General features: G+C 36.7%; 1 protein-coding gene across 1 annotated transcript in view; it reads right to left on the minus strand.

Moving 5' to 3' along the window:
• Nucleotides 1–19,152, minus strand: part of LOC131411604 (bifunctional heparan sulfate N-deacetylase/N-sulfotransferase 4-like) — a 138,316-nt gene that overhangs the window by 79,908 nt on the left and 39,256 nt on the right. The window contains exons 5-6 of the mRNA XM_058550630.1: nucleotides 16,772–16,957; nucleotides 14,508–14,636 (exon numbers count right to left, since the gene is read on the minus strand). Coding sequence (XP_058406613.1) covers nucleotides 14,508–14,636; nucleotides 16,772–16,957 — 315 coding nt within the window. The remainder of the gene's footprint in view (nucleotides 1–14,507; nucleotides 14,637–16,771; nucleotides 16,958–19,152) is intronic.

Genomic DNA, 19,152 nt, shown 5'->3' on the forward strand with positions numbered 1-19,152 from the left:
AATCACTATCTTTTGAAAGGCAAGAGCAACTGCTTGTTTCCCTTTAATGTTTCATTAAGTTCTTTTTCACTCCTTACATCGCCAGGCAGAGAACAGGTAACCGGGACTCAAGACAGTGGCAGGTGGAGATGGGGCGTTTTTATGTCTGCTTCTATAATTCCTGCTTTACTACAGAAATTGATTTGATCTTTATTTTCTCTTAAAATATTAAATTGGAACTATCCTAATGAATTTTCAAAAATGAATAAAAAATTGAATACTAAAACACACTGCTTAGCAAAGGTGCTAGATATGAACCCTAAAAGCAAGGTCCTCCAGAGATGGGTAAGAAAATCCCTGAAGGCGAATGTTCTCAGTAACTTTGCTCTCTTCTCAGGGGTTCTGCAGCCATCACAAATAGGCAGTTTGCGTTGTGACCTCTCTGCTCAGTCTGCTAAGAATGGAACCACAAAGCTGTCAGATCCACGGGAGGGAACCTCAAAAGACTGGTCAAAGCCATAGTGGGGCCAGTGAACCAGTCATACTCGAATTTAGTTTTATTTCTTAATGGTTCGCTATTTTCTCTCTGCTGACACCAGGTAGGATGCAATGAGTTTAATAAGTCTAATTTAAAGTTAAGATAAATATACCGGATATTAAATTCATTCATCTTTTATAATCATCTACTTGTTAACAGTCAAAATGTGCAAAGAATTACAGCCCTCCTTTCATGGTTGAAGTTATAAGTTAAAGAGTTGTTTTTCTTGGGTAGGAACAAAGTCTTAAGACGAGATTTCTTTCTGCTTTTGTATTTTTAACACAGAAAACACTTCATTGGAGACACTAAATGGAGTAGTATAAAGCCTATGTGTTTTTCTAAATGTAAGCTCATTTTAAAATCTACTTCCTTGGTTGTTAATCAGAATCTATTATTTTTATCATTGTGAGTGACATTAAAAGTCAGTGGATAGTGTAATATTACTACATGTTTTTTGTGACCTAATAATATAATGATTCTAGAGATAATGAGCTGGAGTTGTTCATTAAAGAGAGCAGGAGAAGAAAGAAAAGAAGGGGAAGGGGAGGGAGGGGGTGAGGGAGAGGAGGAGGGGAAGGGAAAGAAAAGAGGGAGGAGAGAAAGAGAGAGACAGAAAGAGAGAAGGAAAGAAGGAAAGAAACAGGGAAAGAGGGAAAGAAGAAAGGGGAAAAGCAGAATAAAAAACACAGAGACTACAAATCCAAAATTTCAGTATTCCCATTTGCTACACAGTTTCAAAATCGGTTTTAAAAGGCTAATCTTCAGAATCCTGATGTTGTTCATTTTGCAAAGACAGTCTAGGAAGAAAGGACAGCCCACAGGTGGTCTCTCAGACCACCACCTTATTTGTGAGCAATGGGCTAACAAGGTTTATTCCTGTGCTCCTTGAGATGAGGACAGTTTTTTGAAGGTTCTAGCAAACTCATGGTCTGATGAAAAAAAACTGTCATTTTTCAAGGGAGGTCATGGCGGAATAGCGTGACTATCAAGAAATAAGAATATTAGCTTTCTCTCTAAATCACTCACCCACCTATGTGCCCTGATGCATGATGCATACAAATCTGTGCCATGTGGCCCCAAACCCTCTGCCAGCCTCCTTCTTCCCACTACTCTTATCTCTCTCTTTTTCTTATTTGTTCCTTCCACACTCTTTGTATGCCTCCAGCTCATTAGCGCATTAACTTCCCCACAGCATGAAGCCTTCTCCTTCAATAACAGTCGGAATCTACATACTCTGTTCAGCTAAAATGTCATATCACCTCTGTAAACTTTTCTGATTCTTTCAGGCAGTGAAAATCTCCCCTCCCACTTTTCTGTATTTCCCTGCCTTTTTTGACGGCACTTATCAAACCTTAGCCTGGTTTTCTGTCATGTATTTCTCTCTCTCACCAGTCTGTGAGAACTGAACCCTTGTATTCTTATTTCTTTGGCACGCTAATAATGTTTAATAGGTGTTGAGAATGAATCAAGGAGCCTACAACTTTGAGGTGAGCATGGAATTCTGAAAGGTATATATATCCCTCTGCAATTACGTAAACGTATTCAATCCCGGAAGTTGATGGAGTACAGTTATTGACGTTAAAATCACTCTCCCTCGAGAAGACAGATTTTTTTCCAAGTTATATTACTATTTTGACAGTGATCTGACTTGGAGAGACAGTGCAAAGTGCTGCTAAAAGAGTGGTGGTTTTGGAAGCCTGAGTTCTAATTGTAGCTCTGCTGCTCTCTAGCTGCATAATACTGGATTGATGAGTTAACTTCTCTGGATAGTTTCCTCATTCAGAAAAAGGAGATAATAATAGCATCCACTTCACATGGTTGTTAGGAGGATTAAATATGTTAGTACATGCAAAGCATTTAGAATAGTAAATATAGGAAACATTGAATAAGTACTAGTTATTATAAATAGAACAAAGAGAGTTTTATCACATCAAAAGTAATGGGTGTCAGTACTTAGTTGGATATTGAAGATAGCTTGGCTATCACAGGAATTTTATAAATTTTACCGTCATATCCCAGATTTAGACTGTGTTTCTTAGGAAATGATTACTAAGTATCTTTTTCTAATTTTAGGCAGACATGAATCTATCCAGTTTGGTGAGGTAAAATGAAGTACTACTTTAAGTCAAATTTGCACAAACGTTAAAACATCTTCAGGTATACGTTGTTCCCCCCAAAAATTGTAAAATTACCTGTGTGCCAAAACAAACAAGCAAAGAAACAGTGATCAAATATACACAATTGCTCTCATTTGCGTGTTTACATTTTAAGTCTTTGGCTAAAGATCACTTCTAAGGCTCACAAAGGTGTCTATCCAGGGATATACAGTGGTTAACAATCAAAAGTTTTAGCAATATCTATGCCACACGTATCCTCCCTGCACCCTTCAGCCCAATATAAATGTTGCTGGACTCATGGAGCTAATGTGGATGGATCATTGGCGGTGTGAGAATGCGGAACAGAATTGGGGAAGGGAGACAGAGAGTGAACACATAAATCAACAAGATTGCTCCAGAGAGTGGTAAATTCCGTGAAAAAAAAAGACAGATAAGTGACAGAGAGTGACTGGGAAAAGGTCAGGCAACCACTCTCTGAGGAGGTGACTTTTGACCTGAGGCATGAAAAGGAGAGGAAATCGGGCTTACAAATTCCTGGAAGCAGCTCATTCCAAGTAAAGTGACCATAGCACAAAAGCCCTGAAGGGCAAACAATCTTGGCATATTTGAAGGACTTTGCAGGAATAAGCATGGTGCGGTTGGAGTGCACTAAGTGAAGTTCAGAGTGCAACTCGATCAATGTAGAGAAGCCAGCAGAGAGAGCCAAGTCATGGACCAGAGTTTGAATTTTATTCTAAGATTAAATGAGAAGCCATTGGAGGGCTTTAAGAACGGCCATGACGTGCTTTACCTTGCATTTAACAATATCATTCTGATTTTCTGGGGACAATGGATTCTGTGTGGCCAGAATGGTAGCATTTCTCTGGGGGAGAGAAAACGGAGCCATTGTCTAGTAGGCTCACTGCGGAGATGGAGAGAAAAGCACTAATTGGGATATATTTTGGAAGTAGAGTTGACAGTACTTACTGTTGGATTTATTCATTCAACAGATATATAATAGGACCTACTAGGGACACAAACTTGTAAAAGGAAAGTCTCTTGATGCTACTGGGAGTTTGCCTGCTCTCAAGAAGGTCATTTCCAAAACCATAATAATTAAGCCAATGACTCCTTACACTGTAAATCACTATCCTGGTGCTTGCTTACAGATGGGCTTCTTTTTTAAAATCAAAATCACTAAAGATTCGAGTCATTATATTTTTTATAGCATATTTTTTTTATAGCGTATATTTTTTTAAGATGCATTCAGCAAAAGATGGGATAAAAGCTGCTTCCAATTTGGGGCAATGTGATGTGTTTAAGTTTCTCTTTTATTTCTCTAAATAGCTCATAATTCCTAAACTCTTTGTGTTTATGAGCATAACATCTCAGCCCACGTAGGAAGCTCTGCCTCTATAGATTTGATTGCTCAAGTGAGTTGTTTAAGTGAACTACAGAATGGACTTCTGAAAAGAAATTGCAGGAGGATGGCAATTTTCAAGTCACATCTTTTATTCACATTTGATTTGAATGTGTACCTGTGTGTGAAAGAGAATTTAAGTGGATATAATAACAGCTTCAAGAAGGAGCAAAATTCCGCTACTTACACTTTATACTGTGAATGGCATTATTGGATACCTTAAATTGTGTTAAAAATGACAACTATAAATCACGGAAACACTTCATGCTTGGAATTTTATCTTTTACATTGTTTAAGCTAGTAATTTTCATATAGCACTAGAAGAGGCTGGCAGTCATCACAAACTTTCCGTTTACAAGAACGTGACCTTTTCTTTACTTCTAAATCTCTTGGTTCCTTCTCTAGTTTTAGTTAATGTTCTCACAGAAAGGTAATTGAACACTGACTGTTCTGTTAGGTGTGAAGTTCAATGGAGACAGATCTAAAGGATCAATGATTGTAGACATGAAGAGTATCCTATCCCCTTGTGAAAGGTAATGTAATCCTGCCTAGAGTTTTCTGTTTGGTTTGTGGGGTTGTGTTTTCTTATTTGTACTAAGCTCAACTCATTCATCTAAATTATCCATAATTATGTAACAATTGGGAAGGTCTTCCATTTTTCATATCGTTAATTTTTATGTACATTACGTACTAAACACAGAGATTGCTATAATTCTGTTTATTTCTCATTTGAGCAAAACTCCACAACAGTCAGTGTTGACTATAAAGTATTAACAAAGTATGGACCCAGTGTTTCCAGAAAACCTCTCTCTTAATAAAAAAAAATAAAAGACCTGAAAATCAGCAACACCAACAACAGAAACCTTTGACAAAAATATCTGAGGCACTTTGGTAGACAACAACACCAAATTAAAAAAGCAGTCTTGATCGACCAAGCGAGCACTGCATTTGATGACTCAATTTGTTTCACGGGAATAAAGAATAATGATAGAAATTTTATCATTTAAAAATAGCTCAGAAAGCACAATAAAGTGTCACAACCAAGAACATTTTCAGAAGCAAAACACATGATGAACTAAAAACCTTTGTAACAGAGAATGTCTTTATCCCATGATTTATGTCTTCCAGCAGAGAGCAGCAACCAAGCAAATTCACACTGTAAACAAGCCCAGAGTTTATAGGCTGCTAACACACCTCAAATACCATTTTATAATAAAAATGATATACACTTCTCCTTTTTCAAATAAGAATTGTACCCAAATTATTTACATTTTCTCGGAAAAATCAAAGCACTTGCTTTTTGTGCCATCTCGTACTATCTGTGTAAAACTGTAAGGGAGCTAACATTATTTTCCCCATTTTACAGACAGAGAAATTCTGAAGCCTAGGGAAATTATATGACTTTTTCTTCAGTATTTAGTAAGCTAGGAAAAAGAAACTAAAACAAGACATTCTGGGTTTTGGTTACTAGATTACACACTCACATTCCTGCTGCCCGTCTGATTTTATAAAAGAAGGAGCGACTTCCTAGCTTTCCTTCTTTCCTTCCATCCTCGACTCCTTCCCTCTCTTCCTCTTCCTTCCACATGTCTCCTCTCCTGTCTCCCCCCCCCTCCTTTCTGTCCCTTCATTCTCCTTTCCTTTGCCTTTTTTTCTGACGCAGCTTTAACAACGCAGATGAAGCGGCATGTGGTAGACACAAGCAGTTCTGACGCTAAAATTGCCATGTATTGATTTACTCCATAAACACCTATTGAGCCAACACTACATGCCTGGGGGTGCACAAAGTATGGGTGAGGAAGATAATATTCACTAAACGTAAAGATACCACTGTGAGCGGTATCGCGCACGTGGCTCCATGTGTGCGTACGGCAGTGAGAGCTGACCTAAATCTGTGAGGGGCCCCAGGTGAGGAAGAGAAAGTAGAGGTAAGGGCTGATGGAAAATAGTGAGGTTAAGGTGGGAGTAGCAGGGGTGGAGAGGTGCTGTAGGCAGAAGTAGGGGTATGTATTAAGGCCCTTTGATACAGAATGGACCGAGAATAGTAGTATTCAAACAGTCAACATGTCATCCAAAAACTTTCATGATCTTACTATTACCCACTCTTACAACTTTATCTTCAACTTGTACCCATGTAAAACCCACATGTCTACAGTTCCTAAACTTGCCATGATCATTTTACCCTCTATAAGTCTGTACATCTCTTCCGTCTGACTGGAAAACCTCCTACTGCAAACTCCCAGTCCCCAACCACACCATGCTACCTCACTGTCTAAGGAATCCCTACTGTTGCTCAGCTCCTTGCAAATAGCAGCTCCTCTGGATGGCAGTCTCAAGATTCCTTGACTGAGTTATACACACACATGAACATACACACAATAGAATCACTAAATAGTGACTCATCAAGAAGATCTCCTTGAAAAAAAATCTACTAAATCAAGAAATAAAATGAGATACACATAGTAGGGTTTGCACTCTAAACAATAGATAGCATTGTAACAATTCATTATAAATTAAGCACCAGATTGCCAATTTTTCAATCAATAATTTTTATATTTAAGATTAGATAAATCTCAAAGAAAAATTTAACAAATAAATACCAACTCAAACTAACTTTAGTGAAAGAACCCTTTTGGACATCTGCTGATAAGACTGTATGGATGGAAATTATAAGACTTTTTCTTTTTAATTCCTCAATGAATGCCAGCAAGTTTAGTATTTACATAAATACTCCTTATCATATCAGAATATAAGCCACTAATGGAAAACTGATTTGGTTTCCTGAAATACAAAAATGATTTGGTTTCCTGAAATACAAAAATATGAAAATATAACATGTTTCAGAAAAGAGTTCATATTTTTATTTTCACACTATCTGACTCTGAGGAGTAGCCAGGGGAAAACGAAGTAGGAATAAACAAAGTGAAATAAGGTAAAATGATCCAAAATGGTCATTCTGCTTCACTGTACTTTAAAATAAAAACAATAAATATTTAGGAAAAGAAGCAAGGTGTATTGAAATATTTAGATGTTATATAATTTGTGGAAGAGATTATAAAATCAAGAATTTTGAACTCTACAGTGGGGTGAAAACCCACAAAGAAAGAAATAACATATGTTTTAAATTTTAATTTTGTGGATTCCCACAAAACTCATCATCTTTCTTATTATCCCACCAATGCTCTAAGTCATATGAACACTGATACAGGAAAGGTTTTTTTTTTCTTACTACCATGAATTCACTGATTTTGCTTTCAAACTATTTCTGTGCCAAGAGCATTATGCACCTAATCTTTATAAATTACAAATCTCAAAAGAAAGAGAAATAAAGGTTTATCTATTGACTAACATCCTCATAAATAGGACGTTGTATTTTTTGCTGTTGAAAATTCATTTATGCTAAAGAGCTATTCCAAGACCTTTCATAACATGCTTTGGGAAAACTAAATTATCCAGTTACCCTAGATGAAATAGACATCCCAATAAAATATTGCTGCTTTCATTTATTTTTCTATGGAAACAAAATTGAAAAAAAAAACAGTGCAATTTTATGGACTTGTTCATGGTCTAGAAATACATAAGAATGTAAATTGTATTCCATCAGGACCAAGGGCAACCATTGCATTAGAAAGATGCATGTCTACACAATAATAGCAATTGCCCTCTTATTTGACGAGAAGACAGTTCAGGTTTAGGAGACAAAAATACTCTGTTCTTTTGTGGTGGCACACATATTCTGAACTACTAATTTCTAAGTAAATCCTACTGTGGAAAATTAAACAAAACTTGCAGCTCCCAAAAATAAGGAAAGAGCAAAATTTCTCTGCATTCTCTAGATCCTTGTAATAACTCTGATCCTGATTTTCAGTGCTAACAGAAGAATAATATCACACATATTATGAGGCCATGGATCTTCGCTGACTCCAGACTTTACAAAGTCCCTGCTGTGAGTGTGAATCACTGCAGAAGTGGTGATTCATGTCCTTTTGTAAAGGTTAGTCCTGCAAATCTTTAAGAAAAGTTTGAAAAAAAAAAAAAAACAGATAAAGGAAAAAAAGAGGTGACTGCAGGTCTTTCAGTGAGTGGAAATAGAATTTTCCACAATCTATATCCTCCACAGGGGTCCATTCTTCTCACAGTTGGTGGCTGTTCTCCCAGGCTGTAAGCCCCAGAGCTCCCAATAACACTAATTGCTTCAAAGTCCCTGCCCAAAGAAGAGACAGATTTCACAATAGTAGAGCAGTTAGAAGTCAATTTATTTTTTTTTTAAATAAACACTACTGGAACACACATAAAAACTCCTGTGACCCTGAGTTAGAAATATTAATATATTATTTCATAAAGAAGCATATTTTGATGGAATATATAACTTCTATATTCTACATCAAATATTATCTGATTTCAACAATTATCTGATTTCAACATTTATAGAAAATCAAGATCAAAATCGTCAAAGAATACTTGGATGCCTTGATATCAGTAATCAGTAATTCTTTATAATCTGCTCTCAAACAGACTTGGGATGTTTCTTGCATTTTATTTTGTTGTGCTACACATAAAACATGTTTCTGTGAATTATCTTACATATTTGTTTCTATATTATTTCAGCATTAAAAAGAAAAAGTTCAGTTCCGGTTATTTCATGTTGATGTTTTCCTATGCCTTTTCTCTAATCTGTCTGAAGAACCAGCACTAATCCATAATGTACTGCACCTGCTAGTAGATTCCACAAACTCAGAGATTGATATACACGAGGAAGGAAAGCTCATTAACCAGCCCGGGTGTATGAAAGTTCAGCAGACAGCACGTGAGAAGTATATCACTGCAGTTCCATTATACCCTACTGTCAATTTCAAGTACACTGCTCTTTCAGACACATATTTTTTGCTCACCTGAATTTGCAATTGGCCCACAGAACAGGCAAGGGTTAGTGAGTCTAGGCACTGCTCTGAACTTTGGGAAACGTAGTAGATTTCCTAGCTCCAGTACTGCTGTTTTAAAGCATTCTAGAATCTGAGCATCTTTAAATACATCGGTCAAGAAAACTTAGAAAATTCTATTTTTGTAATGTTCTTTGTGTAGTATAAAATTAAAATGAGTTAGTGAAAAAAATTAAATCCAGTAGGGCATATTTATTTCAAGCTTTTATAGTCACTGGTGACACCATCTGATAAGACTCCAGACTTCCTTTGCTATTGTCAGTTGCTGCATATTTTATAGGGTAGTGTCTCGACTTGAATGATGGTAGGTTACCTGGTATAAGCTGTTTCACCTCATACATGATTAAATTATATTTCTTCCTGTCTGAGCAAAGATTATATTGAAAATACAGGAAGGATTCGGCACCAGGGAAATACAGAGTAGTATCTGACAAGTGTGGAACACTGCAGGAAAATATCAATATATGATGAGGTCATGAGAGAATCTAAGAAAAATAAGAGGAAATTATCTGAATGTTAAGTGGACAGATGCTTAGCTATTCTTTTGAAATGCCATTCAAATGGCCTTCATATCATTTAATTTTCAATTGTTAGATTCATTTGGGCAAAACAAATTGGTATCCAAAGAAATCAAGAAACCTCATTCCTTGCACTCTGCTGAATCAAAAGACCTAATATGCAACAGTAACAGGAGTTCATATCTGAGTCAAAATGTAAAAATATATTTCCATTTGCATTTTCTGTTTTATGGTAGATTAGAAAATAACGACATTTTAAAATGTGTAGAACTATGAAAACAAGATACCCGCTAGAATCAAAATTAAAATTAAAAAAAACTGTTGCAAATGCAAAAATAAAAAATAACAGACTTCTAAGTACAGAAAGAATACAGTTCTATTCTAGAAGGGGGGCATTATTCACAAACTAATGTGAATCCCTAAGTTAGAAGCTGGACAAGGAAAGAAACTCCACTGGTCTTGGTGTGGTTCATGCATTTTTGACTGCAGAGCAGACTTGTGGAAGTTATAAACCAGAAAAGAAACATGTGGAACTTTTCAAGGTTATTTAATCCAGTCCCCTTCCTTTAGGCAGATGAACTCCTGAGGCGATAAGAAAGAACTGTATAGTTGTTGATCCTATTTTAAAGTACTCTAGAGAGGGAGGGTTCAGGACATTCCCTCATATACTTTTTCCAGCTTTTGTTAGCCTCAAACGATGCTTACATACAAATAAATCCAGAAACTACCAATCAATTCAAAATGGTTCTGCTAAATCTGGAAATAATATTTCTTTTAGTATGCTGATGATGGAAAAAAATTTTTCTCCTCTACTTTCCTCAATACATTCTTTTTTTTCGTATACATGTTGATGTTACCGTTTCCCTGTTTCTCTGACCCTACAGTAATAGAGTATAACCAAATTTATAATGCCGGTTTGTAACATTTAAAATAAAACTTACCTTATATTTTTTATGTTTTACAATGAAAGATATACCCCATGTCTTAACTGGATAAGAATAGAATCACAGATTTTTAGCATCAGATGAGATATTGAAAGTAATAAATTCCACATTCCTACAAAATTTCTGTTTGGACAACTTCAATGATAAGGAACTTAATATGTCACGATGCACCTCATGAAATTTTCTGGAAAATTTAATCTATCCTTATATAGTATTTATCCTTATATAGTGCTGCAACTATACCACTATTTCCTTATAAGGCAATTTGGGGCTTTTCATTATTCCTTGTTAAATTTCATCTTCCTAGATTTGGTTTATTATACCAATATGCTAAGAAAAGCTGGATTTAACAGTATCATCAGGTGTATTTACTATCACTGCCAGCTTTATGTCATGCTGTCTATATCCTTATTCATCCATTCATCAACATACTAAAAAAACAATACTAAGGACAGAAATCTATAGATCATTTACAAATCCACAGAGAAAATCACCATGCAAGAGAGATGTCATATTATACGATGTCTGTAGCATTTCTACGTTGTGAAAGTATAGATTATTAATGAAAAAACAAAATAAAGTTAGATTAGCCTTTAATCTTAGAGTTTATGTTAACATTAGTTATCACTTATCTTACTTATAAGACCTCACAAACCACTTTTATACATTTCAAGTCAGTTGGAACAGTACACAGAGGAAGTAGTCATCTCTCGGGATGACGTCATGGATGTTGAAGGCTTCCCACTGAAAACATGTCCCCAAGGGACATTAATACCTAAAATACTGTAATCATAGACCTCTCCTTTGGGAACTGGCTCTTTTAGAATACAAATATTCTTTAATTAACTCACATCAATAACATACCTTCACGTCCATGAACTTATAGATTTTTTCTTCAGCATGGTTTTGGTGAAAGAGTAAGGAGATACTCTTTAATCTGACAAAGAGTTAAGTGATGGCTGGAGAAAAAAAACAGATCAGAGGAGAAGGCTTGGTGTCTATTATTTTTTCTCTTTATGTTTTCTTCTTTCCTCACTCCTTTGCTGAAAGCTCATTACTTGTCAGACTTGCTGGAACCATCTAACTTGCTATAGCAATTAATCAAGCAGCCTCAATACTTCTTTTCTCCACATCAGGAGGTGAGTATTGATGATAGCTCATTGTCATGGTACTTCTCTATTCATAATAGGACATATGTACAAAAAATTCCAAGCTTACATTATCTTTTCTTCATTCATCACTTCCTCTCCTCTTTCTGTGTTCCCCATTTTATTTCACTCACTTGCAGTCTGCTTCCCACGTTAAGTTCCTCATCTTTGTGATGGTTAATTTTATACGTCAACTTGACTGGGCCACAGGGTACCCAGATATTTGCTCAAACATTATTCTGGGTGTGTCTGAGATGGATTTTTTTGGACCAGTTTAACAATTGAATTGGTCATCTGGTAAAGTAGATTGCCCTCCCTAATGTGGGTGGGCCTCATCCAATCAGCTGAAGGCACGAATAGAACAAAAAGGCTCTTCTGTAAATCAAAGGGAATTCGTCCTGCCTGACCGCCTTTGAGCTGGGACATTGGTTTTTTCTTGCCTTTGGACTGGATCTGAGACACCAGCTCTTCCTGGGTCTCAATTCTGCCAGCTTTTGGACTGGAAATACACCATCAGCCCTCCTGGTGCTCAGGCCGTAGGACTTGTACTAGAACTACACAGTTGGCTTTCCTAGGTCTCCAGCTTGCCGACTGCAGATCTTGAGACCTGTCAACCTCCATGATCACACGAGCAAATTCCTTATAATAACTCTCCCCACCTCCATCCTATTGGTTCTGTTTCTCTGGAGAACATGACTAATACGTCTGGTAACTTCTGCCTGTGCAGCTCTGGAACTAAGTCTCGTTTTGACCTGGGTTCCACCAGATGCTGCCAGCCACCTGTCTCCTTAGAGAGCTGAGTAGCATCCACCTAGATTGCTTATGGCTGTACACTCTTTATGTTTTGAGCAACATTTTCCCTTAGTCCCATATCTTTGTGGACCACTATTTGTCTGATCCAGGCTTCATATGGCTATGCTTAGGATGTCCTATATTATCCACAGTATTGACCATCTCTAGCGTTGCTCCTTCTTCAGTGTCTATTTGGTCTCTCTCCTTTACTCACGTATCCTGTTTTGAGTTCACCATCGATTCACAATGATAAAGAAAGTACAGTTTGTGAATGGATACAAGAAGCCTCTGGAAACTCCCCCCTTCCACTGTTCCATTCTGCCTGCAATTAAAATAAATCTGTGTGGCAATGATGATAGGCTTTTTATGTGAGGTTTACAGTAGTTAGTGTTGTTTGTTAGTACAGAACAAGTGCTAAAGATAGAAATACTATATGCCAAACAGTCTTCCATCTTATTTAAAGGACCAACTAACTATAGTCTCTGAATGATGCTGTATGATGGGTACTGAATTCAAAAATTTTGAAAGCAGAATTATAAATCCATCTCTTTAATGACAAGTAGGCACTGGCATCCAGGTAAGAAACAGCAGTGGCAACAGAGCTGAGGGCAGGGGGTTTAGGGGAGGCGATCATCAGTCCTGATGCTTACCCACTTCCCCTGAGGAGGTGACCACTGCAGATTTGGGGTCAGATGTGTAGCCCCAAAAGGAGAATGGTGTGAGGAAGTGACCCTTGCCTCTGTGGAGATCAGATTCTCCATCGGTGAGGGGAAGGATAAAGAGAAAGGTTTCCCACATTTGTTTTCATTTCCACATGCATACCTCAATTTCCAAAAATTATTTTTAGAATATCCTTGACATCTTTTAAGTGTCAATGAGTTTGAATTATATACAAAAAAAATGGAATATCTCAGATTTATCTCCATAAGGAATACCTTTGAGGTACGTTGAAGATTGGCTAGTTCAACTAGCTTGTTTTACAGGAGAGCAAGGAAGTTCTGAGAAATAGTTTCTTGCTAAAGATCATAGAGCATCCAAGCTGTTCCCCAGCTTAGGGCCACCCAACACGACCGACCTTTTTATTTTATTTTTAATAACCATGCAATTTGAGGGGAAGGTCTTTTTGACTATTCATACTAGGTTAAAGCATTTTTATCCCCACTTCCCTACCCCTCCAACTTAATTTACAAATTTCATTTTTACACGACGTAGGTTTTTATTTAATTTCTTTAGGCATTTAAAATACCATATTTAAATTATCTAAATAATTCATTTTAAACATATCTGGAGTTTCACCAGAGACAACTGAGCTATAGTTTTCTTTAAAGCATGAATCATTTTCTCTGAGCATGGAAATTTCTTACATTACATAGGTGGGCATAGCATACGACCCACTATTTCATATTTTTTGTGTGAACTGTGATGTATAGGGGGACGGGCCTCTTAGGACCTCAGAAGTGAAATCTTTATGGGAGAAAAGTCAGAAAGCTGAAATAATCCCGCCGTTATTTAATGATAATATATCCCCACATTGCTGTACTTTTCCACATACAACAGGAAATAAAATGGCAAAACTTTGAAAGACAAAAGGGCACAATTAAAGGAAAAATGGCTAAATTCTTTATCTTTGTTTCCAAACAAAATTAGTGGAGATTTTTAAAAAGGCCTCAGATGACCCTAGTATACAAAGATAATACTTAGCTACATATTTGCAATGCAGTTTCGCATTGTGATCATTTTTAGAGACTGAAGTAGGTGTGCCTACCAATATCTCAAGCCAGAAGCAAACTCAACATTCGGACAAAGTATGCACCACTGATGATATTGTGAATGTTAATTTTTGGCTAGAGAACTGCACATTAATATGTCTTTACTACAATTCAAGAATAGAAGTTAACGTTGAGAACACATTACATTTAATTGTTATATTTAATACATGCTTCTTAACGAATCTGTTTTTCTTGATTGAAGATCACAAGGGAATTGAATAATTTGGAGAAGTAGTCTAATATCTCTCTAGTAGGACTAGTATTTACCAACTATTCTTGTGAAAAGACTGACAATGGAAACAAAGTGAAACACATATTTGAAAATTCTGATACTACCGTAAAAAGTGTAAATAGAATACATACTGGATTTAGAAGGATTGTGAGGAACAGTTCACCTCCTCTGATACTTTTGTCCAATTCTTGGGGTCCTCCTGGGTACTCTTTGTAGAAAATCGTGTGGGTGAACAACCCGCAGGTCTGTCGAGGGAGGACCTGAGGCAAAGGGGGAAAAAGCAGCACATTGACACGACTTCATTAAAAGCTCCATCACTATCTCATGACTGCAGAGTCTGCAAATATCATTTCCTGTTGGAGTTCCTTGGTTGCTAAAGCCAAAGTCTTATTGTATTCCACAGTTGACGTTGGTGTAATTATGTAAATATTAAGTGAGTTGCCAAATAAAGCTATAGGACATAGAAGTTAAAGCATTTTCATTTAGTTCTATAAATCTCAGGTGCCAGCTAAGCTATGTTAAAGAATAGGCAAAAAGTAAAAGCCTTCTTAGGCTTAATTTAATTCAAATATGGAGATTCTCCAAGGTTACATTTTACATGATATTAGGCCATTACCCTCCTTGCTTCTGAAATACAGTCTTACACGGTACTCAGGTTCTGGGATTCAAAACAATCAGTTTTCATCACCCCCTCCATCTTAAGTTTGTTTTGGTTTTACTACACTCTGAATTAAAATTTTAATCACAGTAATAGTCAAATCATCTAATCATTGCTTCTGGCATATTCTGTGGTTAATTCTGTTGCAAATCTGAATGTTCAACAGAGAAAGCAAATAAGTAATTTTATTCCAAAAACTTATTTTGAATAATAACCTACTTATGATCTAATGGAAAAATGAATCCAATTGCACGGAGTAGCTGTAATTTTATTTATTCTTTGCTTAATTTTCATAATAGTTTGCATTAAATTCAAGGTAAATGAATTCATGTAATATTGGTTAAAAGCAATGTTTTTATTTCATAATACACAGAATGGTTATGCAACACAATAAAGGGAAAACTGGGTACTTTCACTCTGATTTGAAACTATGTAAGAGTAATATTTTTTATATTTCCTGGATTTCTACAGACATCAATACCACTTGCATTATCAATAGCTTCATTTAAATCTGAGGCTTCTTTAGATCTTCTAGTATCAGTTTATAATAAAAAAAATTAAAGTTTATGATTAATGAATTGAGTACTAGCTCTGGTTAGGCATGTGTACTACTGCTTTTTCTTTGGTTTTAGATAGTGATTAGAAAGATAGAGGGAGAGAGAGGAAGAGAGATATAAAGACAGACAGGTAGATAATTCCAATAGCAATCTGAATAATGGATTAGGAAGATGTAAATATTTAAAGAAGAGATAACAGTTTGTAAACTCTTGCTATGATCCAGGCAGCTCATGATGAGAACATGAACTAAGGCCCTGGAAGTGGAAGGAGACATGTTAAGATGGGCTATTTGATCTCAAACTTAAGAATACCACTTTTTGAATTCCAATGAATATTTATAAATTCCCATTTAAAATTCATTTGGGTTTATTCTCAGTTATAGAAAATAATACATTATTCTTACATAAGATTATTATTTTTTCAATTAATATCTCTGAAAAGAAAATATATACCTCTGTTTTTGTAGTATGCAAGGAAAAGAGAGATCCTAACATCTGTTGCCAATATTCCTCTTTTTTTTTTTTTCCCTCCCCAAAGCCCCAGTACATAGTTGTATATTCTAGTTGTAAGTCCTTCTGCTTCTTCTATGTGAGCTGCTGCCACAGCATGGATACTGACAGACAAGTGGTGTGGTTCCAAGCCTGGGAACTGAACCCAGGCCGCCGAAGTGGAGCGCTCTGAACTTTAACCACTGGGCCATCAGGGCTCGCTCCTAAGATGTTCTTGAGTGTCTGAAAGCCAAAATAAACTGAGGGGATAAATTTAGCTCTCACATTCTATTTGATAGATTCTGTCTGATGATAGTGTACTTGTGTCTTGAGAGGTGTTTTCTTGATCTATGAACTCACATTTTGCCTGGAAAACTTTCAATAAAAACACCCAGACAGACACAGAGAAACTCCTCAGAAGTATAGAATGTCCAGACAAAACTACAATCCAGAAACTATAGTGGATGATCTATATGAAACTCATTCCCAATATTTTGAACTTGTCTTGGATTTGCTAAAACCACCCCACAGCTTAAGAAGCAAGTTTACAGCCAAACAATGTATTAACATGTGACCACCACGGGATGTTAGGAATTTATGATACTCAAGTAAAAGGGGTTTGAAGCTACATTTTGTCTTCATTCACATGTAGATACTAAGACCTTCAAGACACACAGCGGTATGTGCTCACCATGATGCTATTGTGAATGAAGCCCTTTCGGTACCGCGCAGGTTTCAAATGTGGATACTCTTCAGTGCTGGTGACCTGAATACCCCAGACCTTCTTCCAAGCCACGTACAGCTGAATATGAACCGGGTAGACCCCTGAGTGATGTGGCGCCACCGCATAGCCCATGTTGATGGGTATTCCATGTTCCTAAAAGAAAGCCAGAACAACATCATGTGAAGTGTGGTCAATTGAATTCAATTAAAATTGTTTCCACAAGCATCCGTTTAGGATACACTGAATTCTAGGCTAAGCATGAGAAATATATAAACTAATAGGATGGAGCTTTTGTCTTGCAGCAGCTCATATCCTACGGAGCTCTGGCGGTATGACAGACACAGTAAATGCTTTGGGAATGTGGTGTGTGGGTGAGAATAATTCTGAACTTTGAATACGGAAAGTTTCAGGGAAAGATAGGCAGAGAACATGGCCCTTCCTCAGACAGATATGGAAAAAAAACAGTGTCATTTGAGCAAGTGTCCAAATGTGAGATGAAGGGCACAGTGTGTGTTTGTGTCTGTGTGTGTCTGTGTGTCTGTGTGTGTGTCTGTGTGTGTGTGTCTGTGTCTGTGTGTCTGTGTCTGTGTCTGTGTGTGTCTGTGTGTGTGTGTGCGTGTGTCTGTGTGTGTGTGTCTGTGTGTGTGTGTGTCTGTGTCTTTGTGTCTATGATGTTGAAAATAACCAGAAAGGTAAGTATGACCATAAAGTGATGAGCCTTTAGCTAAACTGAGGGGTTGGAATTAATTCTATTTGAACAGTGTAGACAAGCAAGCTCTCTGAGCATGGAGGGCCATGATCTGCTTTATGTTTCAGGAAGAGGGATCTAGTGACACCAGGTTAAGATGAACTAGAAGTGGAGAAGGAACGAATCAAGGCTGTGCATTAGGAAGCTATTGCAATGGTGGAGATTAGAGGGAACACAGGTACCTAAACTAGATTTTTAGTGGTAGGAATAAAAGCCAGGGGATTAATGCCATGCAAGATCCAATGACGGTTTGGATACAGAGGATAAAGAAAAAGTAAAGATTAAAGTTCTCCCCTTGGTTTTGGACCTTAGCAGCTCAATTTATTTTTATGAAACATACAGTTTACTATGAGATGCTTGCCTTGGGTTAAACAGTCAATTCTAAAAGAAAATAGCTATAAACTTAAAATAAGAATATGAAAAACTTGTCAAAGAATGGTATTATGGCGCAAGGTCCATGATACAGATCTGCAGTTTTCTACTTTCTTCTTCTTTACATTTCTCCCTTTAAATGCTTATCTGCTTTATAAAGACTCCTTGTAGCATTGAATCTCATCAGTTGAGGTTTTATTTTTTTATTTTTTTTTATTTTATTTTTTTTTCTATCTATCTATCTATCTATCTATCTATCTATCTATCTATCTATCTATCTATATCTATCATGTATCTATGTATCTATATCTATCTATCATCTAACTATGTCAGTTGAGGTTTTAAATGACAATATACAGTAATATATGAAAGCTGATGGAATCAATAAACAGGACACAAAAGTGTTGACTTGACAACTGCCATTTATATTTTCTGTTACATGGCACACAGCATGGGAGAAGCATTCAATCTGGCAGAATAAGCAAGCAGTGAATGGATCACATATCTACAAAGCCTAAATCATATGTCACACTCAGCTCAGAAGATGGGCCCTAAAGATTTCGCAAAGCTCCATCATTCTTCCTTTCATGGAATGACCCTCACTGTATAGCCAAATTCACCTCTCTTTCACCAAGACTATGTGTTTTCTAACATCTATTACAATAAATGACTCTGTAGAAAGACTGAAATATGAAATCAATGCTATAAAATGAGCCAGAGTCTTCTGCTAGGTACTAGGGAAAATTCATTTCTTTGAGTGTGCAGAAGAAAAATACTTCTTCCAGGAGCTTATATTTTCAATACAAGGCAAGGTTGAAAAAGTCCAGTAACAAAACTACTTGGAAGCTACCAGAGGGAGCAGGCAGCTACTGTTCTCTGATACATCGCTGAGGGATATGTACTGGGAAATGCCTCACTTTTCTCTGTTTAGTTCCATGCTGCCCAGTGAATTGCTGCAAAGCATTCTGGGGATGAGCATCATAGGGAAGCCAAGATGTGGATGCATTAGGTGTGATATACAGATGAACCTCCTCATGAGAGAAATCTAGGGTCAAAGATGTTCAAACCTCTTGGTCTGGTAAATAGAATTTGTGTGACTGCTGCTTAGCAAAGTATTCCTGACTTACAAGAAAAGGAAAAAAATCTGTTATACTCTTATCACTCTTTCAAGTGGTTCATACTGAGGTTTTGTAACCATCTTGTCCCATCATTTCAAAAATAACAGAAT

This window comes from Diceros bicornis, chromosome 11 (genome assembly GCF_020826845.1).
Source record: "Diceros bicornis minor isolate mBicDic1 chromosome 11, mDicBic1.mat.cur, whole genome shotgun sequence".
Taxonomy (NCBI): domain Eukaryota; kingdom Metazoa; phylum Chordata; class Mammalia; order Perissodactyla; family Rhinocerotidae; genus Diceros; species Diceros bicornis.